General features: G+C 40.7%; 1 protein-coding gene across 3 annotated transcripts in view; it reads right to left on the bottom strand.

Moving 5' to 3' along the window:
* The window catches only part of LOC111569503 (A disintegrin and metalloproteinase with thrombospondin motifs 2), a 135,619-nt gene that overhangs the window by 65,584 nt on the left and 42,252 nt on the right, over positions 1 to 27,783 (bottom strand). For all 3 annotated transcript variants that reach the window (XM_035948804.2, XM_023271659.3, XM_035948805.2), the window contains exon 3: positions 8,250 to 8,427. In XM_035948804.2, the coding sequence (XP_035804697.2) occupies positions 8,250 to 8,427 (178 nt within the window). The remainder of the gene's footprint in view (positions 1 to 8,249; positions 8,428 to 27,783) is intronic.

The raw sequence follows: 27,783 nt of genomic DNA, 5'->3' as shown, positions 1-27,783 counted from the left end.
TGAATGTGTCTGGGTCTCCCGAGTGATGAAAGCCTCATTCACATGAGAGGCTCCATTAGGCTATGAATCAGCTGTCTTAGTATTACATCCTCTTTGCACACATTACTACATTAACTTACATTGTGTTTTAGTGAGTGGCTGCTCATACCGTGAACCATTATATTGCAGTTTGAAGTCCCTGTGCACCCACACAGGTTTGTACAGTTATTCTGGTTAATTGACCTTCATCTTCTAAGTTGATGCTGGGTGGAGCTCTGCTCAGAGTACTTATATAGGGTGATTAAGCTGCAAGTTTTGCTGCCCTAACTCATACAACTGACCAGACAAGATCACAATCAGTCACAACACCTCACATCATTTTTAATCATGGCTGTTACAAGCTTTATCCTCGGAGAACAATGTCAAATTTTCCTGCTGAATCGTTCACATCAAGGAAGCTTATTTAGCGACGGCAGTGGCTCCCTGCACTTCTCTGAGGACTGCCAGATTTAACGCAGCATATGAGTGTGCATGCATGTGTGTAGAGTGTTTGCGGCACTGACAGTAGTGGGAGGAAGCAAGTCACACACTATCTCATCTTCCTTGAGCTTCTGTCCCTTAGGTTGGCTGGTTATATAACTGATGCTAAGACAGAACGCTGGCCACCTCCAGGGAAGTATGTGGCACGGAATTGTAGTCACAGTACCTGCTGCTGTGTGCAAGCCCTCTATTTACGCCTGCACACATAAAAATGAAGACACTGTCACTGTTATATTGGATTATGGTTGCACATTCATAGTCCAGCTTATGCACATGCATTGCTCATAGGCTCTGAAATATGAATTATACTCATTTCTGATTCCTATTATTATGTGCTGACCAAATTTCTTGGAAATGGGATCAATAATATGCATTTAAAAATTACTGACTACTTTAAGCAATACACATGTCTTGTTTTTTGCAAAATTAATATGATGCAAATCTTTAAGGAGTTTAAAAAATAGAAAAACTAAATCTAAACGACACGACTAAATCTAAACCTCTGTGATCTAATTAAAATGCATGAATACATTGTCTAATGTGTTCACACATACATGTTTTTCTAATTTATTCTATTCGCCTATTTAAGCATATATTTATAATTTCACTTATGTAATATCTACATTTTATCCCCAATTTTCCTCAAAATGTCTTTGATTCTAAAAAGGTAAAATGAAACAGTATTTCTATTCTGAAAAGCACTAAATGGCTGCAAATGTTTATTTTTATTTAGTTTCACTACATCCAAACAAAAGTTTCAGTGGCAAGGTTTCAAATTTATTTAACTTTATTTTAATGGTTAGCAAAAGGTGTTACCATCCCCAAATTGAAAATCCTTTTCGCTATCAGAAACAACAACCATCAGGCTAGCAACCTTCTACCCTCAAAATTTCAACTTTTGCTGAGGATTTGGATTGCGTGATAAAGCATCCTGCTAGTTTTATCTGGTGAATAATCAATTTTAGTCACAGTGCAAATGCTCCAAAATAATTCCAAATAACAAACAAGTCTGAGTGCTTTTCTCCTTATAGCAGACTAATAATGAAGTGCAGTCAGACTACTCAAGTTAAACAACCAAAACCAAAAAAAAGGAGTAAATGACAATTGCTGTTCTGTGACGGCATACAGTCCTCACTACATGCCAACATCAGCACGGGTCAGAAATCATGAGGTGCAGATTTGCCCAACACGTAGACGTTGGGCTGAGTATTTCATTTTTCTCTCCTTTTGTTTTTGTTTGTAGACAGTTTAGTCACTTAACTATGGAGCACGATTTAAACATCAAGAGTTTCTGAAACTATGAGCACCACTTTAGAGGCAGCACAGAAGTTCAGAAAGGTGCTAATCTTGTCAGAGCACTATGATCATCATGATTATAGTGGCACTCTCTCAATCATTCACTCACGCTGTAATAACACTGCACCCCTTCATCCCTGAGGCTTGGTCTCCACCTCATCCTCTCCTCGCTTGCTCTCTCTGTCTCTCAGACACACAAACCTACGCACAGACATACACAAGCATTGCAGTGTGCGTGGGTCAATCTGGTGGCCACAGACAGGAGCAGAGGTCGCCGCACCCTGCGATTATACCTGAAGTACTGTTCGGTTTAAAGGCAGCGCTGTGGCGCGCTGAGTGACGGCTCAATGGAGGGCCTGCTGGGAGTTTACTAGCAGGTGAGGAGTCAGATGAGCCACAGGGAGAACACACACAGAGGGACACACACCGTACACAACACACCAGCAGGCGCACAAATGCCATCAGTCAGCCATGAGTTAAACAGGCCAGGAATAAAACCTTCAAATGCACAGAGAAGCACACATACATGCTCCAGCACACACACACACACACACACACACACACACACACACACACATGCTGAGTGTGGTAATAAGGAAGTCGTGCTCTCCAGGGAAAGAGCCAGTGGCCAGAGAGAGGGAGAGAGGAAGCAGCTGGCTGCAGAAATACTTCCCCTTCTAACACTGTAATTTCCTCCCAGAAGCGCACCTGGGCCATTCACTCATATATACTGTAGCTGCCTGTGTGTGTTTTGTGCATGTGTGCACACATGTGAGAGTGATTTTGCACCTCTGTGTTTGTGTGTGTGTGTGTGTGTGTGTGTGTGTGTGTGTGTGTGTGTGCGTGTGTGTGTGTGTTTATGCAGGTATGAACTAACGCACACTGCTGATTCCAAGTGAATCCCCGCTGCCCAATATAACACTCATATTATTACACGGCATTACAAGTTATTACATACATAAAACACGTTTGGTTAATAATATAAGCTATGAGAGTACAGTGCTGCCGCTGTGTTGACATGAAATCAGCGGCAGCTATTGCTACACTGTGGCAAGAATCAGTTTTATCTAATGGGGAAAAAAACAGCAAAATAATGGAATAATTCAGTTTTTTAATAAGAACTAAAGTCCTAATTAAATGATTTACAATTAGCACTTTTTTTAGTCTATAATTGTTTATTTTGGACTTCTTCCTTGAGCTTTACAGTCTAAAGACACTAAGGTTTCCGAACTCTGGAATTTACTGCTAAGCTTTGGGTTTTCCCTGCTAAAAATGCTTAGCCTCAGAAAGGCCTTGGAAAATGACATTGCTTACATTGGTTACATATGGTGAAGGAATTCTCCTTGAAAAACCACTCATTTTAGAGCTAAAAACACAAGCCTGAAGACACAGTTCAGATGGCTCAATCTCATTTATAAGGAGGCTTAGACAGCCATTTTACTTCAGGGTGAATGGAAAGACACTGCTGGAACGGAATTATGTTGCTTCAGGGAACTGGGCCAGATAATGGAAATTAACAGATGCGTTAATCTTGCAGTTAAAAGTGAGATGAGTGATGTTTTGATGAACCCAATTGTGTAAAGGCATTCTACTGTGTCTGCTAAGTAGTGATTACAGGACTTTTTTTTTTTGTTTATTGTAGTGTAGTGATCAGATAATTAGACAAGCTGGAGATGAGTTAACTGTAGCCACATTGTTTTAATCACCTAAATTTGGTTGGAAAGCTGAAATTCAGCAGGTAGCAATTCTTCAAAGCTCCGGAAAACTGTTTTGATGTTCACAACAGACATTCTTGGTAATAATTTCACTGTACTTCTCTTCTTCCTTCCAAATATTTTTTGGCAAGTCTGGAGGATTGTTTAGAACCTGTCTGGTTGTATAACTGATTGTGATGACTTCTTCTTCACATTTGCACGATGGCCAAAACTACAAAAATAAAATCATGGTTGTACAAAACAAGAATTTCCTTTTTGTCTTCATGCAAAACTTGAAATTCAAAAGGGGTTAAGAGGACGTTATATCACCGTCTCTTAAATAGGGCTCAAGTGACAGAGAATGTCACCTTCCAAGAGTTTTCGTGGTGGCTTTTTGGCATTTCCAACAAGAGGCGCACCATACTTGCAAAGTGTCTGCTGGGACCCCCCTGTTACATGCTGAAGATGAGTTCAGGCCATTTATGAGTTGTGTGTGCTTACATCTCTAAGTGCATAGTCATGACTCTGCTCTTAAAACCCTTGCACCATATGACTATCCTCATATCACACTGGCAGAGAGGGTGCAGCCAAGTGAGGGAGTGAGGTGGACAGAGCTACAGAGAGAGCGTGGGACTCCAGGGAGCATCCTTCATTTTCGGGATGTGGAAGGCAAGACATTAAGCTACAGTGACGAGCACTACTGGCCTCTGTCTGACCCTCTCCAGCTTTCTCTCAGCTCGGGCTGAGGCTTGCGCGTCATTGTATCGGCGCTGCGCAATGTGGCGTACAAACACAACAACAACTAACAACAGCTCAACATCGGTCTTGAACAGTAAAGCACAATACAGTACAGCACAAAACATACGAGAGCGGCGTAGAACAACACCGCCTGAGGGGCGAAACAAACGCAGGCTTTGTGTAAAAGCTCGGGGTCCTGTGTAGCCGCCTCAGTCCTCCGCCCAGTGTCAGCCCAGTAGCTAATTGCAGTCACTTTGCCCCAGAGGCTGCAGGGAGCCTTTCTGCTTTGAGAACAATACAGATTTCTGAAATGTCAATGAAAACAAGTGAGTTGCAAAGGACTACATTTTTTTTTTTTTGCTCTATGTACACAAATCTTCAAAATAGACCTAAATGATACCAGGCTGCCAAAATATAACATGCAATAGCCTCACATCAGGTGAATCCTGTATGAATATCAACAAGAAACAATAAGAAAATGAAAATGTATGACATTTATGGATAATACTTATGTGTGACTTCAGCCAAGAAAAAAGACAAATAGATGAATGGGATTATGGGAAGTAGCCCTGTAGTATTCCATCTGTCTGGTCATCATGTCTCACTGCCCTGAACACAACAAACAAATGCTTGTATACATGCAGCTGCAGGAACACACGCATGCACAGACAGTCAAATAAGACAAAACCACTAAACTCCACCCTCACTGTCCTGCCTCTGGAATATGCAGGGAAGCAAGATGAGAATGCTTGTGGCAAAAAGCAGCAAGTGACGGAAAACTCAGAGGGTAAAAAAAAAAAAAAAAAAAAACATAACAAAATGACAAAAATCGTTGGTTACGAATGAACAAAACTAGCAGAACAGGAAGACACTGGTCAAAGCTACAGATAAAAGGAGATTAAATGAAATGGTTGGGGGGGAAGAAAAGACAGAATGAAAGATGGAGCTGTCCGCCCAGCAAAAAATAAAAAATAAAAAAAAATTCATGAATGGCAATCCTTCGTTTTCTATCGCCGCAGCGATTAATTGACGAATGTGCCACATTAATAATAAAGCTTGCTCTCTCCACTTAGGACATTGATTCACACCTCCTCATCTTATGGCGTAAGAAACTGATCAATCTCGCTCCTTCTTCATCTTTCTTTCTCTCCTTCTTGAGCTCCTCTATTACCTTGCTAAATATAACTTCCTTCCCCCTGTCTTTAGCCAGGAAATGAGTCCAACATTCAATAACTGGTTGTGAATTAAGCAAGCCTTGCGCAGAAGATCTTCAGGAATGATTGATTGATTATTAATTAATTCGCTAATGTCCTTGATTGATCTACAGGAAGGGGGAGTGATTGTTTGAGAAAGAGATGATGAGGAATGTGATTTGGTTTTAATCTGAGAGGAAAACAGCGCCTGAAAAGTCAAGAATAGCTATAATGTGATTCCTATACATCCTTGTGGATCTGATATTACAGTGATGTGATGTAACAACTGGAAGGTAAACCTTATGTTTACATAATGTTGTGGTCCAGAATAGCTAAGAGATTAAAAAAAAGTGAAAAAAGGAAAAGAGAAACAAAGAGAGAGATCCACATCAAATGCTACTGGGAGCAGCACATGCCTGCTTGTCTGTCTGTCTGTCAGTCTGTCTGTCTGCTTAGCCTTGAAAATCCCAGCACTCAAAGCCAGACAACCACAGAACTCATGCCCACGCCATCCTCGCACAGACACACACGTACACAAACACACACACACACACAAACACACACAGTGGCCTGTTCTATCCTACGCTATTGATCTGCACCCCACTCTTCATTAGAAAGAAAGATTCAAAGGCAACAAGGAGCAGTGAGACGCGTTGTGTGTGTGTGCGCTTGTGTGCGCTTGTGTGTGCGTGCGTGCGTGCGTGTGTGTGTGTGTCAATGTGTCTGTGTGCAGGGAGCGTGTGTGTATGTGTGTCTGTTCAGAAGTGTAAATGTATGATCAAGGGAGTTGTGTAAGCTGTGTGTGGTTATATCCTGGATATATGTGTGTGTGTTTCTGTAAAGTTCTTTTCCTCTTTTTCCCTCCCCCAGAGTGTGTACGTGCTCATGCTCATACATATGTGTGTATGTATGTGGATGTACTGCCAGGTATCAGTAACAGTGGGAGCAGATCTGTGTTACTCTAATGCAGTCTGTCCTCACTGGGTGTTCCTATGGAAACTCTCTCTCTCTCTCTGTGTATTATTAGACATTCTTGAGTCAACTGCTCAGAATAGGAAGACACAGATCTCATGTATTCCAGTGCACCCATTATAAAGTGCTTCGAGTCGCACCTGTACAACGTGGGTGCCTTGCTTCCTCGAGAATATTTCTACTTTGGTGATTAGTTGAGACACAGACTCTTGCACTCGTCGGGGTCAATTGATTAACTTGTAGGCATCAAATCAATCAGAGTGATTGGACGGCCACTTCTACTGACACAAGCCTGAGGCATGCATTGCAGGATATTTTCCCCTGCAAGTCAAAAGCTGAAATGCCTGACAGTAGAGCTGATAATACTGAGTATTTCTTCCTTTTTGGTATATTTCTACTCCTTTCAGTGATAAGGTCAACAAAAAGACCATCACAAAACTAATACAAAAAAACAGCAGATGTAGGCAACGCTATTGTAGTATGTAATCAGCTTCTAGTTCAATTACAAGAAAAAAAACGTAAATTATGTTATATTTTAGTTTTGCTAAACACACCTGCAAAAACATGCAGCATTCTTTCTAACAAGTTAAAGCAACATTTAATCTGATATGCAAGTTTCACAGCAGAAAATACTGTATGCGGTCAGTTTGTGGCATGAGACAACATATGGATAATGTAGTATTCTCTCAAATTTACACAAATTTCTATGGCGACTGCATTAAATACAGAGTCTGCAATTCTAGAGAAAGATTGTTGATATTTCACTATTACTCATATTTTCATAAATACCAGTCTGTGCCAGATTTATATGACATACTCTGTCTTGTACACAAGCATGAGCCTGTATACAAACACCAGAACAGTTGGCGGGCCATTAAGAGACATTTACTAAATTTAATAGAAAGTGTAAAATTGCATACTCCACCTTTAATTTTGTTTTGTTTAGTTTGAAAGTAAAGACTAGTTGTCATGGTAAATGCAAGTGTCATCTATTGAGTGAAAGTGTATGATCTGCTCTTTTGTCTTAGTAGTTGTCTTCCAAACTACATTCATTCACATTAAATGCTCCACCTCTGCTTAAGACTGATAAAAGCTTTTTTTTTTCACATTGTAAAAAATAAGATTGTGACGTAATACAGGACAAAAGAGATAAATGAATAATTTTTTATGATGAAAACATAATTTTGTATGTGTGATAGTAGTCCGACCTTGAGTATTAAAGCCTATTGTGTCTTCCTTCTCTGGTTTCCTATGGTTTTCTATAAAATAAAGCCCCTTTGTGTGGTTTCATTTCACAGATTTTATCAGTAGACTAGAAAATGGAGGAGAACATGATGAGAAACCAAACACTTGTGTGCCAGCTGTTAATTGTTCAGGCAGTGAAGGCAGCGTATAATTCTGTAAAAGACACAGAGGCTGCTACCTTACAAACACGTGTGTCTCCATATGTCACTCCGTTCTCACTGGAAAATTAGTGCAGTGACAGGAGGATGCGTTTTGAGTGTGTGTAGGTGTAATCTTTCTGACAGCAGGGTGTGCTCACACTGTGACTCACTGCCGTCGCATTCAATACTTTGATATGATTATATAACAAGGTGTGTGTGAAGGAAGAATGATTTGAGATACCTGTTTATCTAAGAGGCCTAGATTGTGTTTCAGGATGTATCGTAGGCGTTATGATCACAAATGTGCAAGATTTGTGCAGGTTTTAAATTTCGGGTGAATAATCTTGGATGTCGAAATGGAGACAAGAGCGCAGGACTGAAGTGTGCATGAAGAGCTTCCAGTGAAGGATGCATAAAAGTGGAGGGCAGCACAATGGGAGCCATAGACTAACCTCTGGAGTGGTAATCTGCCGCTGTGCTGCTGATGGGCACTTTCTTAACGGCTGAGGAGCGATAGACGATGTGTGTCCTTCCTCCTCCTCCCTCCTCCTCCTCCTCTTCTATCACTCCATCACCCCTCTCCACCGGCTCGATAAAAAACTCCTCCTGCTCCGTCCTGATCATACCAGCCTGAAAGACAAACATTAATTGGACGACATGAATATGCATAGGTGAACTCTGACATCGTGATAATGCGTGTCAGTCCCATCATAACACCCAGATTCTCTTCACCTCCCTGACAGTGTAGGCAAAGACATTTTTTTTAACTCCATTGCTGTGTTCAAGGCATGCTGGGAAAAAAAAAGAGAAGGAAAGGGGAGAGCAGTGATCCCTCCTGGGGACCTGCAGAGGTCCAGAGTGACACCTGGCATCTAAAATGGCCAACACAAGAGCAGGAGATGAGACTGTCCCATTCCCATCCTCGACTAACACATCCTGTCAGGTAATTCCCCACGTCGGCTTCACACACACACAAAACGCACATCGGCCGTGCACAGACGCAAACTCACAGGAAGCGCATGAGAGCGAGGAGGAAGAGATGGAGGAGAGGTAAAGAAGCGTGCGTACAGAGCACCCGCGAAAAAAAACGGGAGTTGCGTGCACATGCATGCAAAAAACAGGCGCTGGGAAAATTGCCCGTCACTCTCTCTTATTCCATCTGTCTGTTTAAGACAACTGGTAATTACCAAGGCAACGCACTGCTGTAGAGGAAAGCCATGGGGGAGAACACGCAGCGAGGATGGAGAGGCTTTGGAGAACAAGAGACCAGAAGAAAGAGAGTGATAAATGAAGAAAAGAAGAGAAAAAAACATTGATACGATCAGGACTTGGTTGTCTGCTTTTCTCTTCCTTCTGACAGGAGAAGGAAAGAGATGATGAGCAAGTTGAAGAGAGGGAAAGTGAGTTGATGATACAAAAAAAAATCAGTATGCATTACAGAAGAATGTGCAATGAAAAGCTGTGTGTGCACTGTAATGAAGAGAGATTTGTTGAAAGCCAGTGGGGTCAGAAATACCACCACAGGAGCAGCTGACTACACCAACTCCTTATATCTATTAATTGTAACTGGTCTGTGTAGTATAAGTACATTAATGCTTTCAACCTTGACAGGGTCATTTTAAAAATTACAACTACAAAAAGGTCCATTTGGAAAGCAACAGTTAAACTATACTTTAGTGTAACAATAATAAATCGGATGATGATAATTAAATTACTTGACACTGAAACTATTGGACAAATAGTAAATCGTAAAACTAATTTACAACAACATAAACTGAAACTCTGACTTTATGAAAGTAGAGATAATCCCACTGTAACCTTCGTCAGAAACAGAGAGTAAGTTAGCAGTTAGCTGGAGAACACAGTTTAACTGGCAGCTAAAGAGCCAAATATCTGGAGAAACCAAACGAACCAAAACTAGAGTGGATGCTGCAAAATGTTAATGTCGAATTGGACAAATGAAATCTGTTATTACAGATTTAAAGCCACATCTTTCATACCACACAGTCAAAATATTGAAAATTAAAACTAACTGGCATTCATCAGTTTGGAGTGTCCCCAAGATTTTTTCAATGCGCTCATGACTGTACAAAAGTCAGGCGAACTGCAAGTGAACTTTTGAAATGACACACGACATAAAAAGAGAAAATGTGAGAAAATAGACTTGTTTCCATTAACTGCTATAGAGAAAATAAACCAGGCTGCACAGTGTCGTCACAATGTGGCAATATAAGAGAGAAGAAGCCAGAAACAAAACCAGTTGTAAAGGTCCTTTAAAAAAGGAAAGAAAACTAAACTTTGGGCAACTGGAAGAGAAACATAGAGAGACGTCAGGAAAGTTATTATTCTTTCATGTCAGGTTGCATCAAACATGTTTCAATGGTGTCCAGGGAGGAAGACAACAGAAGATGCAGAAACAGATCAGTTATGTCAGCTGAATGTTTTCTACATCAGAAATGATTTGCATCTAATATGTGCATTCACTTAACAAACACCTTAACTTATCAGTTGCTTTTTTTTTCTTGCTGTTACTTGTGATTTGCTTGGTAATGTTTTTTTTTCTGGGTGCTGATGCATTTTCTTAAGCTGCAATGTGTCGAGCTGACTTGGTAACTTTGCTGCAGAAATAAAAATTGATTAGATCTTACATGAATATGACAAAACAGACATAATTCATTGTTTCTGTATCTTACTCAGGGACAAACTGTTTGAAGGGCAGTCGATAGAGGATCCGTTTCATTGGCTGCATCTGTATCTATGACATGTCTATCAGCTATCGTACAGTACAAAGACACTCAGTGTAACAAATCTAAAAGTCTATGCTTTTGTGGATGCAAGTTTGTGTACTAGAGAATGAGTCATCTGTGCTCTAAAGAGGATGAAGGATAAGAACTTGTGTCCTCCCTGAATCCCCCAGAGAGGCTGATTTGAAAGGAAATGGACATTAACAAAAATGGCCCCTCAGAAAATCAAAGGATGCTCTTCTTCTTTCTTTTACTCTCATCTTCTTCCACTCCTCTTTCTCCCTGTCAGTCCGACGTTTTGCTCCTAGAAAGATGTTGACAAGCCGCTGACCTGCCCCCCCTCCCCCCTTTTCCTCTTTCTCTCTCCTCCTTTCTCTCATCCCTCTGTTTTTCCGGAGCCACGGTGCGGCATTCCGATCGGACTTGATGGATCTGCGATGGTGCATGCATTCCCACTCCAGAATACCAAGCAGTGGGGAGAGTGTGTCAAAGAAAAAAGATGACATGTGGGACTGGGAGACATGGTTGGATCGATCCGAGCCAGCACTGGGGGAGCGGGGGTTAGAGGCAGGGGAAGGTGTGAGGAAGCCGAAGAACTGGACATGTCCTTTGAAAATGTGATGTGAATAAAGCATCAAAGCGTCTGCACACATCTCCATTGTGAGAAAGATTGTCTCCATCTCTTCTAAAGCAGGAGTCCTAGTTATGAGGATTACAGGGAGCTAAGGACAGTGTCCAGAGGAGGGAAATGCAGGTGAGCCTGAATTTCCCTCCTCCCTGGACAACTGGTGGTTGTCACAGGTCAACACACATAGGGTCATTCAAAAACATGAGAAGTAAAAGTTAACCATGAGGACACATCGTTGGTTGAGTTTTTTTAGAGAGATGAAGTAATGACATCTTGTCCGCATGTTCCCTCTGTTCTGCCATATTTAGATCAATTAAATGTCTCGGTATTTCTTTCATCAGTGTTTGTGAGAAGCATGCTCCTGTTTTTCTCTTTAATGTGAGACACATTGTCCTTGACTTCAATACTTGCTATACGACACTGAAACCATGATTTTAGGATTAGCAAGGATTAGCTGCTTTGCACAACTTCCATTAAAGAAAACTACCAGAGCGGCAAAATACCGCCATGTCACATCATTACATATGTTAAACTCATGTAGTTGCAATCTCTGAATTCTAATTCTTCCTCCATTGCTTCTTTTTGGCCTTTTGTCTAGTTGTTTATATTTTGCCAAGCCTGCATCGTGGGAAATCCTGCTGCTTTGGCAATTAGCACCTCTTGTTCACACTGTTCAAATAGAAATTATCTAGACTGGTAAAAAGCTAAAACATTAATTTAAAAAAAAACTGAGAGACCTGAAGAAGCAGATTTTCAAAGGATTTCTTAACAAATGTATGGAAATTTATCCTCGACTGATTGTATGGATGGATGGATGGACGGATGGATGGATGGATGGATGGATGGATGATATTACTGCTTCTGACAGGAGACGATGTCTGTGTTTTGATGCCTTTGCTTGACTTCTGTGGCAAAGACTGATGGGTAAAAAGGACTATTAGTGAAAGAAATTTGAATCAGAATGCCTTCCTATACAATTACACATAACCAAAAACAAACACTACCATTATATCAGTGATTGGGTCTTCAGCAAACAAAGTAAATCTCATGTTCTGAGAGGTCGTTCATCTGCTGTTATAGATTTCTGCCATTTTCCTCTGTAACTGCGGTGGTTTTAGCGTTATCACTGTATAATTGTTCGTGTCTGTTCAGGGATAACTACAGCCTCAGCTGCCTTGCTAGCTGCTGTTCTCTTATTATAGTTAATTCATTGTGCTCCTTTGGGTGATGAGCCTGAAGATGCTTTATTAGGTTTGACATGTAAAAATTTAGCTTATTAGCTTCCCTTCCCTCATGAGACATTTAACACAGTTGTTCTCTACATTTTATCATCCTCGACAAACTTTTGTAGTCTATATTTTGGATCACACACAGGAAGTAGCATTGCTGAAAAGGTCACGGCAGAGCATCTGCTGGATGTGGATTTCTATTATGTATGGATTTTAATGTTTCTGAGCTGCCACTATAACATCTGATCATGTGCATACAGGCAAGACAACATGGTGATGTGAACAAAATGCCAACTGCTCATTTCCTTTTTAGTAGCAATATACAGTTTGTCATGGTTGCTGCATAAATGCTAACAATGACAGAAAAAACTTTGGGTGACAAAGTTTAAAAAAAACAATGATTTGTGTACACTTTTTATCCCCCTGGAGCATAGTTTGGGCAAAACTTGTCCATAGAAAACTGTGGATTACTCAGTAACTGAAGCAATTCTTTCTAGTAAGAACCATTGTTCTTATAACAGTAACTCGTATATTTGCACATCAGACTGATTGAAGTGTAAACATCTGTCAGTCGCCACTCATTTCAGTTACTTCAGCTGATGGAGGCAGCTGGCTATGTTACCCAAATGAAAGTCACATGATATGATGTGACCAATTAAATCCACCTTTCCAAACAGCTGCAAAACTTAAAACACTTTACAGTGGAACAAAGCTGAACCTGAGTGACGATCGAATCTTTATTTGCAGTTTCACTGCTCAATGACAGACATAGAGTTTCTCTTACTCATACCAACAACACAGCTGATAAATGCCCACAACATTCATACTATTTAAAATTAACTGCATCCTGCAGCCTATTTTAAATGGCAAATTCATCCAGATGAGATTGGCAACAGAATGAATACCAAATAAGGCTTCAACACTTCACTATAATAAAAGATACATGTTGAGTTTAATAAGCTTTACTCAAACAAAATTCAGCTTACTTTAATCGCATTAGGATGGTGTTGAACGGCTGATCTCTAGAAATGTCACAACCCAAATTACCTGCATGGGTGAATAACAGTACAGCTATGTCCGAAGGTATATTTTGCAGTTTTTCAACACTTTGACTTGAACTTATTACAGTAGTGATCTTGTCATGTTTTAAAAGCAAAGAAAACAAGCACACCTGCATGGACTAGTAGTAAGGCCAGATGTGGTTCAGGTGTTGGCTCACGTTGTCCATCAGGTATAGGGGGGTCCAATCCCTAGCCCCTCATTGTGTAAGACACCAAACCCAAAGTTGCTCCTGATCGCAACCTGTTTATCAGCCCTGTTGCCATTACTGTGTGTGAGATTATGGATGAATGAGAAGCATTCATGTGTGCGTCAAATGAAATCAAACATACTTAATTAGCTGATAAATTGAAGAGCCACAAAAAATGCTCTAAATTTCCAGAGACTCATATCAACAAAGAAAAACCCAAAAGCTGCGATGCCGGTAAGGACTTCAGGTGATATTTCAATCAACTTAGTAACATGGTTTTCATAGAATAACAGATTAAAGAACATATTAGTACGCCCTGCACCACATTTGCACATCTGGCTCATCCTCAAACAATCCCACCATTCATGTTCACTACTCATATATATTGGGTTATTATTACTTTCATGGCCATTGAGACGGTGACACCAACCACAACCCTCCCTCTGAGACCTGAAGCCAGATCTGCAGGCTCCAAATCTGGATCCTAAACACTGAGTGTCGAATTACTACTGGAGGATCTTCTGTGTTTGAAACCACACTGAGCTCTATTTGAAGATCTGAGAGGAGTAACTCGAGACCGGGGTAAGTGTCCTGAGGGGCACGTGAGATGGACGAGTAGCAGAAAAGCAGTGTTGGAGTGGAAGAGCGGATGTTGTGGTGAGGATCAAAGTCACACCCGGTCAGAGCCCTTCAACTCAGTCCAGAGCAGGCGGTGTGTGTGTGTGTGTGTGTGTGTGTGTGTGTGTGTGTGTGTTTGATCTGATTCATAACCCTGCTACTGCTGGCTAACTTCACACACGCCTGCACGCATGCATTCACGGGCATGCGGGGCACACACAGTCGCACAAACACACATCCAAGCACAAATATAGCTTTGATAGTGACTCACTCACACTGTGCATCCCTCCATTCATTCCCCCTTTGAGTCATAATGGAATCAGCCTCGTACAATAGTAAGGCTGATTTGAAAAATTAGACACACTTCAGAGAGGGAGCTTGAGACGACGCGTCACCGCAAATGTTAATAGCATTTTATTTAATCACATCAGCAGCAAATTACACCTTTGAAAACAAGTTTTGTGTGTGGATTAGGAATACGGCTCTGGCAACAACAAAAAAAGTGGATTTATGCGAAATTTATGTAAAATTTATGCCTGCAGCGTAAAGCAAAGCTATTTAAAACATTCAGTGAAGCTAAATATAAAAGACATTTATGACCCTTGGCAAACCTCTTCCTTTCTGCTGTTTTTCTCTTGCAGGAGGAAAAGGTGAAGTGTAGGGGGAGCAGGAAGAGTTAGGGAACTCCAATTAGGGTTAAGTATTAAGACAGATTCATTAAGTGAATTAAATTATTTGCTTAATGTTGTGAGGAGCGAGGCGATTGCCCAATTATGTTAATCGGGGATATGGAAGGAGGATGAGGAGAATAAATCCGACGCAGCAAACAAAATTTATCACAATATAAATACATGAAACACATTAAGGGAGAGACGCCGTGTCGTGCTTAAACTTTCTCAAATCTTTTCCTGCTCTGGCCTTTGCAAAAACAGTCACACATGCAAGCTCACACGTTCGCTGGCAGGTTGTATTTGTGTGTGTGTGTGTGTGTGTGTGTGTGTGTGTGCGTGAGTGTGGTATAAGCCAAATGCCGGTGTGATTTAAGCCACAGAGGACTTAGCGATGCAGCCTCATTCCTGTCACCCTGTTCAGCTCATTACATAGAGTGGTCGCTAAAAATGGTCGAAACAAAAAAAAAAAAAAAAAAAAAAGCTACTTGACACAACCCCACATACATACACATGCAGGACACTGCTGTCCCTGTCACCCTATATTTCTCATTCCCTTTTCCAGCACCTCATTTGCAAATTGTTCATCTTTGACCTACATTTTTGATCACAGTGTGCCAGTCAAACTACTCTCTCTCTCTCTTTTCTCCTCACACACATACAGAGTCAGGGTCATTTCAGGTTTTAACTCTCCACTCAGGCTGATAAAAAAATCAACTCTACAAAAAGAAAAAGTGAGGAATTGTAAAAATGCAGCAGCGAAAGGAAGAGAAGGAGACATGAGTAAACAGGAAAGGCCCTCTGTGAGTCTCCCACTACTCCACTCCAAGGCTTTAGTCTGTTATCTCCAGAAACAACTTCCTACTTATGAATCAGGCTTCCCCAATGGTGCACTTCGGTCAACTAGTTTTTTTTTCCTTCCCCAATATTCTTGTTAACATTTGCACTCTCCCTTTATTTCCTCTCTCTCTCTTGCTGCCATATAATCTCCTTTACTCCCTCTCTTCTTTTCCATCTCTTTTGTTTTCTTACGATTCCATTAGTATCCCATCCCAGCTCACCTCCGCCTCTTTCCATTTCTCATAATAGTAAGTGGTCTAAATGTGTGAGAGTGAAGACAGACCCAGGTGAGGTGCTGGAAAAAAGAAAATAGACAGCAGGTCACATAATTTAAACAGATTCTGGACGGCACAGGCCTAAGAATAGCGGTAGTAAACCAAACCTGGTAAGCCTGACAGCATGATCTGTGGAAATTTTGGTTCAGGGTGAGAGCGTTGACACAGACAGAAACACAGTTGCTGACAGTCTGGCAGATAGACCAAGTGACGGAGCACCAGCCAGACAGACAGTTTGGGCTGCCTCAGTATCCCGTTCTCGCTTTCTCCGTCTCTTTCCCAATTCCTGTTGTTATTCATCAGGACAGAAGCTCCCTCCCTCTGTTTTCTATCCAAACAGAGATTATGAATCAGCAGTACAAGGAAGGCAAAAGGCAGACAGAATGAGCAGACGAGTTATAGAGAAGACGAGAAAAGAAGAAAGAAGGTGAAAGAAGGTGAAAGAAAGTGATAGGTAACAAAAAAAAGAAAGAGATACTTTAAAAGTGACAGATAAGACTCATGTACAAAGTTGGAGGAAAAGTAGAAAAAAGGTAAAAAGACGAGGAGTGGAAATAATAGTGATTCAGAGAAAATTAATGTTGGGTCAAGGGACAAAAAAATACAAACTGGAAAGCATCATTTACTCAATAATCAGCTCAGCACTGGAAAAAAAAGCAAAAGTTCTCCTCCTCCTTCTCCCCCATTGCGCCTCCCTCTTCTCCCTCTCTGTCTCACCCATCCGTTCGTCTTCTCTCAGCAGTCTGACAGATTTCCCAGACAGCCAACTGTTCTTGGCCTGACCAACATGGAGGAGTCGGGACAAGTGTGGGGAATGTTTATAAGATCCAACCATCAGAAGCATCTCGCTCTCTGTCGTTGCTTCACAGTAAACAGGTAAAAGCAGAGGACCTATAATTTGTGAAGTAGTCGTGAAGCCGTTTACAGCTACACCAATCTCACAGGAAAGTTCATTCCGATCATGAGCTGGAGTCTGACTTACAGCAGTCTCAATAATGCCAAAATGCCATTAAGGAAAGCTCAGAACTGCAAACAAACCCTGGAGCTTTGCACCGAAGGCAGTCTCCAAGGAAATGCATGCCTATAGGGCTTAGTGTCTGTTCATACCTTGGAAATTCTAATTATATCATGTGTAAATTAGGAAAATAACAGGATCTCTGTAATAAAACAAACACTAGCAAAACTGGACCTGAATTATTTTACAAGTTTAGGATTACATCTGACCTCTGCATGACACACAGAAGTTAGATACAACATGTCATGAACAGTAGCACGTGGAAATCTAAAAATACTGGGATTTGGCTGTACAATAGCATCATCTTGTTCAATAATACTTCACTGAAAATCTCCTTATTTGTCATTTATAAGCAGCATAAACATTAAGAAATTATTAATAACACCCTGTGATGCTATAAAGCAGTTCTAAGTACATTTTAAGTGTTTTTTAATTTACAATATTGGTCAAACATTGTCTAATTTCTCCTATGACGACATTTTAAATAATAAAAAGTGTGTTTAACTGTATTATCAATCTTCATGTTTATACTGCAGCCTCTACTTATAGATGTCCACAGCAGCAAATACATTAATAAACAATTCATTTTGATTACAACAGACGTATAGTGTGTTACAAACCATTCATTACATAGTCAGACTGATTGTAAATGCTAAATTAGCACAACTTAAAATTGCCACAGAAGTCAACAAGACAAACCTCCTTGATCACTGCTGAGGAACCCTGAGATGTGATTGACAGCATTGGAACAAAGCAGTAAACAGACCTTAATTTGAGATATTTTTATCAAGCTGTTACAAATGTGTCCAGTTTTTTTTTTTTGTTTTTTTTTGGTAATTGTGCAAATAGCCCAAACATATACAATTAAAATGCGCAGTCCAACTGATTTGTAAGGGACAAGACTGACGCCCATTTTAATGGACTGAAGGTTAATCTTTACAGATCTTTAGCCTTAGTGTGCTCTCTGCCCTCCCAACGCTCATGCCAGCACACTCCCTCACACACATGCACCAAGCAGCAGCCAAGCACCCATCAATCCTTCCTACCAGCCCTGCCTCGCCATCGATCAGTGTGTGCGTGTACGAGCACATTCCCATTTGTGTGTGTGGTCTTCCAGATTGATAAATGACCCTGATTAGTGGCGACTGACCGCTCTATGATTGTAATCTAAGTGCAGCGGAACAGCTGTTCTCAGAGCAGCGTTGTCTGGAGCAGTCTGTGATTAATACAACAACACTCTAATGAATTACAAATCAACCACAGGCCTGGGATCTGCCTGGCTGGGAATAATTACACCGCTGCACCTGAAGTTTTCAGGAAGTCAGTGAAAACAAACAAACAAAAAAACATTTTGTGTTACACCAGCCTCCCAAAATGAAGACTCCTAAGACATTTGTTTTTGAAACCAACAAAATGAAATGGCAAGAAAATTCTGGCGTTTTCAGATCCCTCCATATTCGGCCCATTACAAATGTTTGGATAAGCTGTTAGTTTGGATTGGAGGAATAAATGATGTTTGTATGTATGAACAAGACTTTTCACTAAAACACAGTAAACCATGTTTTTTTTTTCCACTTTCAGGGAAGCCCTCTGTCTCTCTCTGTCTTGTCGTCCCCTTCTGTTTCACTCTTCTTTCCAGCCTCCTGACCTGCCGACCCCTCCCTGATGCTGAAAATCGCTGGCAAACGTGCACACAGCGACACATCTGCACACACGGATCAACACTCAGATCCACACCCATCCTCAGCCTTATCTCTACTCTATCTCTGTATCTCCACATCTATTGGGTATACCTGTAACCTAGCAACAGAGCAGAGAGAAGACCCACCCCTACCTGCTCAGCGCTCTGACTGCTGGACGGAGCAACCAATCAAACTGCGTCAAAGCAGCGACAAGAGCCAATCGAATGTCTGCTATGGAAGGGGAGTTGCCCTATGCTCTCCACCTTTTTGACCCCACATGCGGGCAAAAAACGAGTACATGAAACGCCTGCTTGTGCACACACATATGCACAAGCCTTCTGAGACCAGCAGAGATCACACCATTGGGCTGACATGCAGGTATATTTTATAATAGCCAACCCTTTAGCAACCGAGTGAGGAGAGCTACCTGTGGCTGAGTGTAATCTTTAATGAACAAGTGTAAAACGAAGCTTCCATGATGCGATCTCTCAGAAATGTATTTCAGAACAAGCTCAGTACATTTTTTTATCTGAGACCTACTGACGCTGCACACGTTAATCTTAAATGTCCTCCATGCTGTTGTGGCTCTTTGACCATGCTGAATTCATTTAGTTCTTCCTGCATTAGGTGATGAATATGTGTGATGGCAAAAAGCAACTATTGTGGTACAAAATCAACACGTGCCTACACAAAGCTACTGGTGTTGCTATGTGGCTAAATAACAACTAGACCTATGATGTTTCTCACTTTAATTCTCCTTTATTACTTTTCCATTTTTTATACCTTTGCCATATTGATATTCTGATGCTTCCTCTTAGTAGGATCGACATACTGTAACATCTCCTTTTGGCTTCACAATCAATACCCAGATACATTACACCTACAGTAAAAACAAGAGATCTAAATCAGGGTCTTAACTACTGCGTATGATTACATTTAGAACCGTCTACAAATCAGAAATGATTCTTTGTACGTCTTACTCCTCCACATGGACGGATTAACTAACTGACTGGGCACAGAACCAGCATCCCAAAGAGTCAGGGCCTCAGTGTGTCAGAGCATCTGTGTGAAGTGCCAGCTATTAAGATTTCTAATTGCATAGTGATTAAGTAAAAAAATTAAAAATCCAACCTAAATACCGAAGGAATCTGCAGCACAATTCATCACAAACACGGAGCTAATATATGTAGAAAAAAAACACAGCGGATAACCTAATCAACAAATGAGGAATGGATAGTTTAGTGTCATTTAAGAGTTATATTTCCTCTAAATCTTACAGTTTTTCTTCCTGCAAACTCTTTGCATGTTTAAAACAGATTGGATAAGCTTTGAAGTGTTATAATCCTTTTCTAAAATAGAAATTTAGGGTTAGTTGGGTCTTAGATGAGAAAGTGAGAAGTTGTTTTAGGATCAGTACAAATTATAGGTCAGAGGAGATCCTCCAACCTATAATCTGAAGATACTCAAAATCACCAAGCAGGAGCCATATAACTATCACATTAGTTCGTATGACTTTAAGCTGGAGTAGGCAGTATTTTTTTAAGCATCACTGGAAAAAAAAAAATACACACTAACCTTGTGGCATATTGTTAATCAAGTGGACTGAGAGAAAACTAGATTTCTGTATGTGCTCTTGGATTCATTTTCAGGCTTTTTTGACTGTAGCCCATGACAGATTATTTTAACCAATTATAAACCTTTAAATCCAGTCCAATTAAGAGAGCATAAAGTCAGCAGTAGGAAGTGGCAGTACGCTGGGTTAGATGCAGGACTTTGCCTTGGGAGAGAGTGGGGCTTGAATTTTTTTAATTACTTATTTTTTGTTTGTTGATTTTGCCTTTTCTAGACTTCTGCAGCCTTAAATCCAGGATCAATTTTAATATTTATGGCTCTGAGATTTGGATTTATCAGATTTATTATTACAAGTTGTAATAATGAATTAGAACAAATACACCTATTTACACATTTTAGTCAAATTAATGTACAGTTTATTACCACATTTTTATCATTTCTTAATGTGTTTTTAAATTTTTTTATTCTTTCTATCTGCATTAATGGATAATAGATATCTTATTAGATTTTATTTATTTATCTAGCTTATTTTGTGTTATTTTATCACATCTGGTGTTTCCTCATGGCATGCGTTAAATAGGATAGTGTTTCCTCAGTCCCTGCATTTTATAGTCCTTTATCTATAACATGATTTTGGAGGTAGGAGGGGGGGCTTTGTACTGTTGGTTGTCTAAACTTATGAGCCCATTAACCTAAATGCAGTCGCAGATCCTCAGACATTTGCCACAATCTAGATTTAAGCTGAAAGGTGACCAAGCCTGTGCTGTCAGAGCTTAGCCAACCAACTTTCAAACTGGAAGTCTGACATAGACAGTCACAGAACACCCTTCCTTTGAATCTTTGCTTGAAACTCAAACTTTAGACCTTATCTTTCAGTCTTTGTCACTGTCTGTCATGCCATTCTCTTTTGCACAGTACTTTGTAAACATTGTGCATTAAATAAACAAAAATACATATATTGTTGTATTTGTTCAACATATTTTTTGTAGTCTGCAGATGCTATGTCACTTGTCAGCGTGGTCTAGCAGATGTTCTCCTCACCATATCTTTTCCTTTTTCATCTCTCTCACATCTCTTTCTATCCTGTCTCCTCTCCCCTCTTGCTGCTTTTATTTTCACATTCCTGTTCTTTTCCACTTGAATATGGAATTGGATGGTGAGACGGCAGCGTGTGAGGGGGATGATCTACCTTTGAATTGTTAGAGCTCTCACTCTCACTGTGTCGACAGCTCTACTTGTACCGCTTCTGAGGGGAGTGATCAAAGCAGGAAAATTGTGAGAATTAATCAGCCTCTTGTTGGAAAGATGGAGAAGGGAGACAGGGGAGGGAGGGGAAGACAACCTTACCCTCAGAAATTTGCATGATTGTTATGTCACATGTTTCAATTTCACATGACTTGATCACATCCAAAAACATGATTGACCTTCAAATGAAGAAAAAATCATCAGCATTAACTATTGGAGCAGCAAGCATGTCAAAAGCGAAGGCAGCTGAGTTTTTCCATGTTTTTACAGAAAACATATTCGTGTTTCCGAGAGAAAAGCATTCAAGGCCTCCAACTAGTATTCCAAGAATTCCAGGTATGCAACCCAGGTGAAGCTCTGAAACACTGTGTGTTTGCATGTGTGTGTTGCTAAACCACATCCTCAATGTTGCTTAACATGCAAACAAGGCACGAATGATCCTAACGGTTTAATATGACCACCAATTTCAATTAATTCTGCTTCTTTTCTGGAAATTCATGTTTTGTACATCATTTTGTCGGGCAAACAACTCAAAACACTTCAAAACCCGGGAGCCTCAGCCACTCAGCCATTCCCACAGAGAAGAATCACACCAGAGGCATGAATTAGACCCACAGTGAAGTCCAAATGCAGTCATGACCACTAGCGAACAAACACTTTATACTTGATGAATTGCCCAGATCGAACTGATTTGGAGTTCAGATTTGGCCTTTCAATTACAGCATAGTCTTTAGATTTCTCTCATCTTTAGCAGCAATTTTAAGCTCAGTGTTGGATGTTTACTGACGTTAAATTTTTTAATCAAACAAGTAGATATTCTCTAATTCATGCATCACTGAATTTCAGGATTTCTGTTATGCTGCTGCAGTACAGAGAGCAGTTATAAACTATATATTTGTATTTGGGGTGTCCATCGCTGAAAATAACACAGGTTGAGATGAGAGGCTCTGAGGTACACTACCAGTCAAAAGTTTGGACACATCTTCTCATTCAATGCTTTTTATTTATTTGTATTATTTTCTACATTGTAGACTAATAAAGAAGATGAACATTTTTTTGTTTACAGCATAATTCCAAATGTATTCTTTTATAGTTTTGATGCCTTAAGTATTAATCTACAAAAAAATGTACAAAAAAATGTAATAAAAACCACTGAATGAGAAGGTGTGTCCAAACGTTTGACTGGTAGCGTACTTGAGGGGAAAAGTAAACCTATAGGCACACATATCTAAAGTCTACATCCAGTGAGTGAGATTAAACCTACTGTAATACAAATGGAGCTGTGTGTGCATCTGCTGTCTGTGTTCAAAGTCAGCATCAGTCAGTGCGCAGGGATGCAGAATCTATGAATTGGCCTTTTCTCTTCAGCTGCTGTGCTGCTACAACTTCAACGTAGGTCTTTCAGTGAATGAATGTGACCAACTGTTAATGGGACAGCCAATGAGATGTAGCTCTGCCACTGCATGATGTGGACAATATGAAGCCAAAAAACAGGAAGTTGCAATAATGAATTCTGGTTTATAAATTCATCAGTTTTATTACTAATAGCTGCACAACCTACAGATCCAAAGTTCACTAATGCAAACAATTCATGTTGCACTCTTGCAATAAAGTTTCCAATTGATCCCCATTACACTATTAATAATCAAATGTTGTCTCAAAACTGACCATTTAGGTGTTTTTTTTCCAGCCATATTTATTTTATGAGTCGCATAAGGACAAAGAGAGAATCATAACAACAGCATGTGGGCACTTCTTTGGCAAAACTATGACAACTCCATGAAAGTGGAAGGACAGGCAAGCCTGACTGCTCACACTTGAGTAGTTGTGGATTTCTTGAAGCACAGTGGAGTCTTTAGAGGCAACCAATGAGTGTCAGTGAGTCCACAAAGACCACAGAGCCTCTTTGTTCTCCACCCAGCACTTGGTAGTTCATCTCACTCATGATTTCATTCTTATGAAGTGGTGGAAGAAGTACATTTAGTGCTCATAGACACAAAATAGCATTTACGCATACACATGAAAGTGAACGAGAGCAAAATCCCCTTTCAGAAGGATAGTATGCACTTTTTTACTTAAAGTGTTTGCTTACATTCCTAGATAACTGCATATGAAGTGACTATTCGCTAAAATCCCATCATATTTAACTGCTGGTTTTCTGAGATGCACATCTTAATGCAGTTTCCGATGATGATGGTGTCAGATTTACAGCTTGGCCAAGATGGTAAAGGCTAGTTTTTTAGGGTTGTTTTTTGAAACTGTGGGTCTTCACTTTAGCAGGATAAAGCTGCTTATCCTACTCTATTTTACTACTAACCTCTGTGTAATTGTGTATATTCCACTAACCTATTACTTATTGCTTATGGTACTCTGGCGGCAAAATTATTTTTGAATAAAGTACATCTTATCTTAAACTCTAAGCATCTGGAGTTAGTTTGCGATTGAAGAGCTAGTTGTTAACAGAGATTTTTTTTAAGCCTAATAACTAGTGCTGTCAAGCGATTAAAAGTTTTAATCAGATTAATCACAAAGTTGTTGTGGATTAATTTGATTAATCTCGATCATATCATTCATTTTTAATCTATATTAATCGCATTCATTTGCATGAGGAAACAGATTCAAGAAAGAAGGGAATATATATGCACTTAACATGTTTATTAAACACTTGTGCTTCGGTGAAAAAAAAACTCTTTCCTGCAGAGTGTGCATATTACTCTAAGTTGGTGGACTGTTCCGTCTTTGGGGGGGTTTTGTTTTCAAAAAGAAGGCCAACATGCTGTTTAGTGCAGGGGTATTCAACTAAACTTCAAAGAGGTCCAGTCAGAGAAAATGTATTAAAGCAAAGGTCCAGAAAATCTTAATGTCTAACTTGAATTAATGTGATATATATTGATATAACCTAGTAGTTTTATTAGTGTCTGCATGTAATCAATAACTGACCATCAAATCAAATAAATTCAGTACGGTTCAGAAACATTTTGACAATATTTATTAATAAATAACTTTTGATATAACTGTACATCTGAAAATAAAGTGAAAAATAATGACTGAACAACCTGAACCAACTTATATACATCTTTAACAATACCTAAATCTCAAAAAATTTAAACAGTTGAACACTTTTACATTTTTTTTCTCTTATATCACTCCCCTTATACCCCTGCTGCTTAATGGGAGAACTGAGCTGCCAGTATTCTGAATCGTGGTCTGAATGGTGTCAGGGTCGTTCTCAAACACATTTGGAGCTAACTGGTGAGTCTGGAACCATATTTAGTTTGGATTATGTTCATAGTTGAGAAGCTGGCTTACAGTTTATGTTGAGCCAAACATAGTCAACATGTGCAGGACGACTTTCCTCTCGGTGTCAGTTTGTTCATTACTCCGCCAAGGAACGGCGGTGTTATGTGACGATCGTTGTACGTTTGTCTGTGAATCTGTCTGTCTGTCTGCAACATTACTCTAAAATAGGCAAATGGATTTGGATTAAATTTTCAGGGAAGGAGAAATGACAAAAGGACCACCTCATTAGATTTTGGCAGTGATGCAGCTTATAGTCTGGATCCATGGATTTGTTAAGGATTTTCCGTTGCGAGATATAGCGGCCGGGACGGCGTCGGCGTAACCATGACAACAAGTGAACGCTGTGTCAGTTTCCTGTGTTGCAGGCCAAGCCTGCTCTCCTTTAACCTAGGCAGGTTGCGGTGTGTGTGTGTGTGTGTGTGTGTGTGTGTGTGTGTGTGTGTGTGTGTGTGAGTGAGTGAGGGTGACGTAAGGAGGAGCACTGCAGCGGTGTGTGTTGTTGCAGAGACGAGTGTGGAACTGGAGGCATAGTGAGATGCACCTTGATGATATAGCCAGTCATAGAGAGCAAGTGTGAGAAGCCAGTGTACCCTGGATGAACTGTAAGTGTGGACAGTTGCTCCCGGTTCAATATAGTGCCTCGTTCTCCCCCTGCAAAGTTTGTCCAGACTTATATTGGCTGTTACAATCAACAAGCCACGCTAAGCTATGCAGGCTAGCGCTACTCGAGGCTGCCCAACCATGGTTCGGCGGCCGGCAGAATCGGGTCGGTAACACCTGCAACAATTCACTCGACCCATTGCATATTTAGGTCACGCAATTCGGTATCTGTACTACAGAACGTGCGCATGCACAACACATACCTGTGCTCACGCAAGGCAATTTTGTATTTGTTTAGTTAGTCTGTGGGTCGATCGATATTGATTGGCCAGATTCTATGTTTCCGTGATTTCTGAATACACAAATTGAGGAATGAACAGTCTTGGCGGAGCATTGCACTCTCTGAGTGCTTTTCTTGTTTACCTTTTGGTCCGTCCTCCTCTCGTCTGTCCCTCACCTGTTTTCTGAACTCAGCTGCGATGTTTAGCGGCTGGAATAAAGAGACCAATTCATTGGCTGAGTAGCGCCATATGGGATGGTTGAACTCATACCTAATTGGTCTGTGTGTTTCCTGAGCTGATAAACTGGACACTGGAAAAGTTGCGCCGGTGAAGTAGAAGTGACCCATCAAATTTAAAATACTCAAAATGCGTTGCCAGAGACGTTTCAGGGATTTTGAGTCATTCTGCGCTGCAGATGCGTTAATTGCGTTAAAGGTTTAATCTGATTAATTATGGTGTGGGATTAATCCACGTTAACACACTAATTTTGACAGCCCTACTAATAAACTTTGCAGATTACTAGGGCTGGACCCGAATATCCGAATATTCGTCCCGATGGTGGTATCCGGATATTAATTTTGAGATCCGAATATTCACCATCTTGCAATCCAGTATCCTGTTACTCCATGGGGTAAATACATCTATTTTTTGATTTTTTGATATTTTAGATTTTAACAAGGCTAGAAAAGTAAAGTATCTCTCTTACCACAGCTCGACACACTACTACTATCTTGACAGACCTCCTAAAATATGGTTACTAATAAGTGGCGATTAGAAGGGAGGAACAAAATGGCCAGTCAATAACTGTGCATGACAAAGAGCAAGGCAGCAGTATGATTCCCAGAAAAAATTAAAGTGGTGTTTAATGTTTAATGTTGTTTGGAATAACAAATGTTCAGTTTGCCATTTTTTTCCGTAAAGTATGAACCATGTAAGAGTCCCATCACAACAATGCGCTATATTTCATAAAACTTCGTATGATGATTTCAGGCCATATGCCTCTGAGGTGTGAGTGTGACCACCAGAGGGCGACACGGTGGCATTCCAGGTCCATAGGAACTCAGTGGGCAGCGAGGTCTGTGAGGTCTGTCTGGTGGGCAGAACAGAGAGAGGAAGACAGAGACCAGGGGAAGAGGCAGAATGTGTGTGGGAGAGAAAAAACACTAAACAGAAGGTGAGGCGAGACAACTGAGTGGGGGGCCATGAGACTGAGATGTACTCAGAAGGAGCGTGTGTGTGTGTGTGTGTGTGTGTGTGTGTGTGTGCGTGTGTGTGTGTGTGTGTAGACATGAGGCTTATGTATGAGATCTTGCATAAGCGCAGGTGTCAGCAGGTGTATGCAAGCACTAATACGAAGCGGTGCATCGGCATCTGGGTGCGCGCATGTGTACGTATGTCTATTTGTGTGCCTAAAGACAATGCTGCTCCCTCATTACCTCGTTTCCTCCAGTCCCACGCTAATGAGGAGTCTCACCGTCACTGTAGTAATCAAGGTCAAGCCTAGGCCAAAACACAGAAGCAGACACGTTGCCACTCGTGCGCTTTGCAGAGCCACACTTTTGCACGGTGTGAATGTGTGCGCATGGCTAGAATTAGCAGCACGTTTACAAGAAGTAGCCTCACTTTATATGGATTTATTCCAAAAGGGAAAAGAGGAAGACAATGGCAAAAGCAAGAGGCAAAATGGGTGGAGTTTCTGTAGCATCTCATATGATCCCAGCAGTTTCACAGGAAAGATGTGGGTGTGATGTTATGTCCCCCCTGTCTCCACCCCCTCCTCTTTTTGAAGATGGAGAGACAGGCAGAACATGAGGGAGAGGATGCATGCGCGAACACAGGTAGAGTCAAGTAGGAAAAAGAGGAACAGACGAAGAAGCAGAGGGTTGAGAGAGAGATAAAAAGGGTGGGGAGGGAGGGAGAGAAAGGCAGGGCGTGATATAAAGGGGGAACAAGGCTTAGAGGAGGGAGGGATGGAGGGAGAGGGGGGAGAGAAAGAGGAGGAGTAATTAAATGAAAAGAGCAAGACTTAGCTCTTTAGTC

The sequence above is a fragment of the Amphiprion ocellaris genome, chromosome 13 (genome assembly GCF_022539595.1).
Source record: "Amphiprion ocellaris isolate individual 3 ecotype Okinawa chromosome 13, ASM2253959v1, whole genome shotgun sequence".
NCBI classification, from domain to species: domain Eukaryota; kingdom Metazoa; phylum Chordata; class Actinopteri; family Pomacentridae; genus Amphiprion; species Amphiprion ocellaris.
This window is presented reverse-complemented; position numbering and strand designations above follow the sequence as displayed.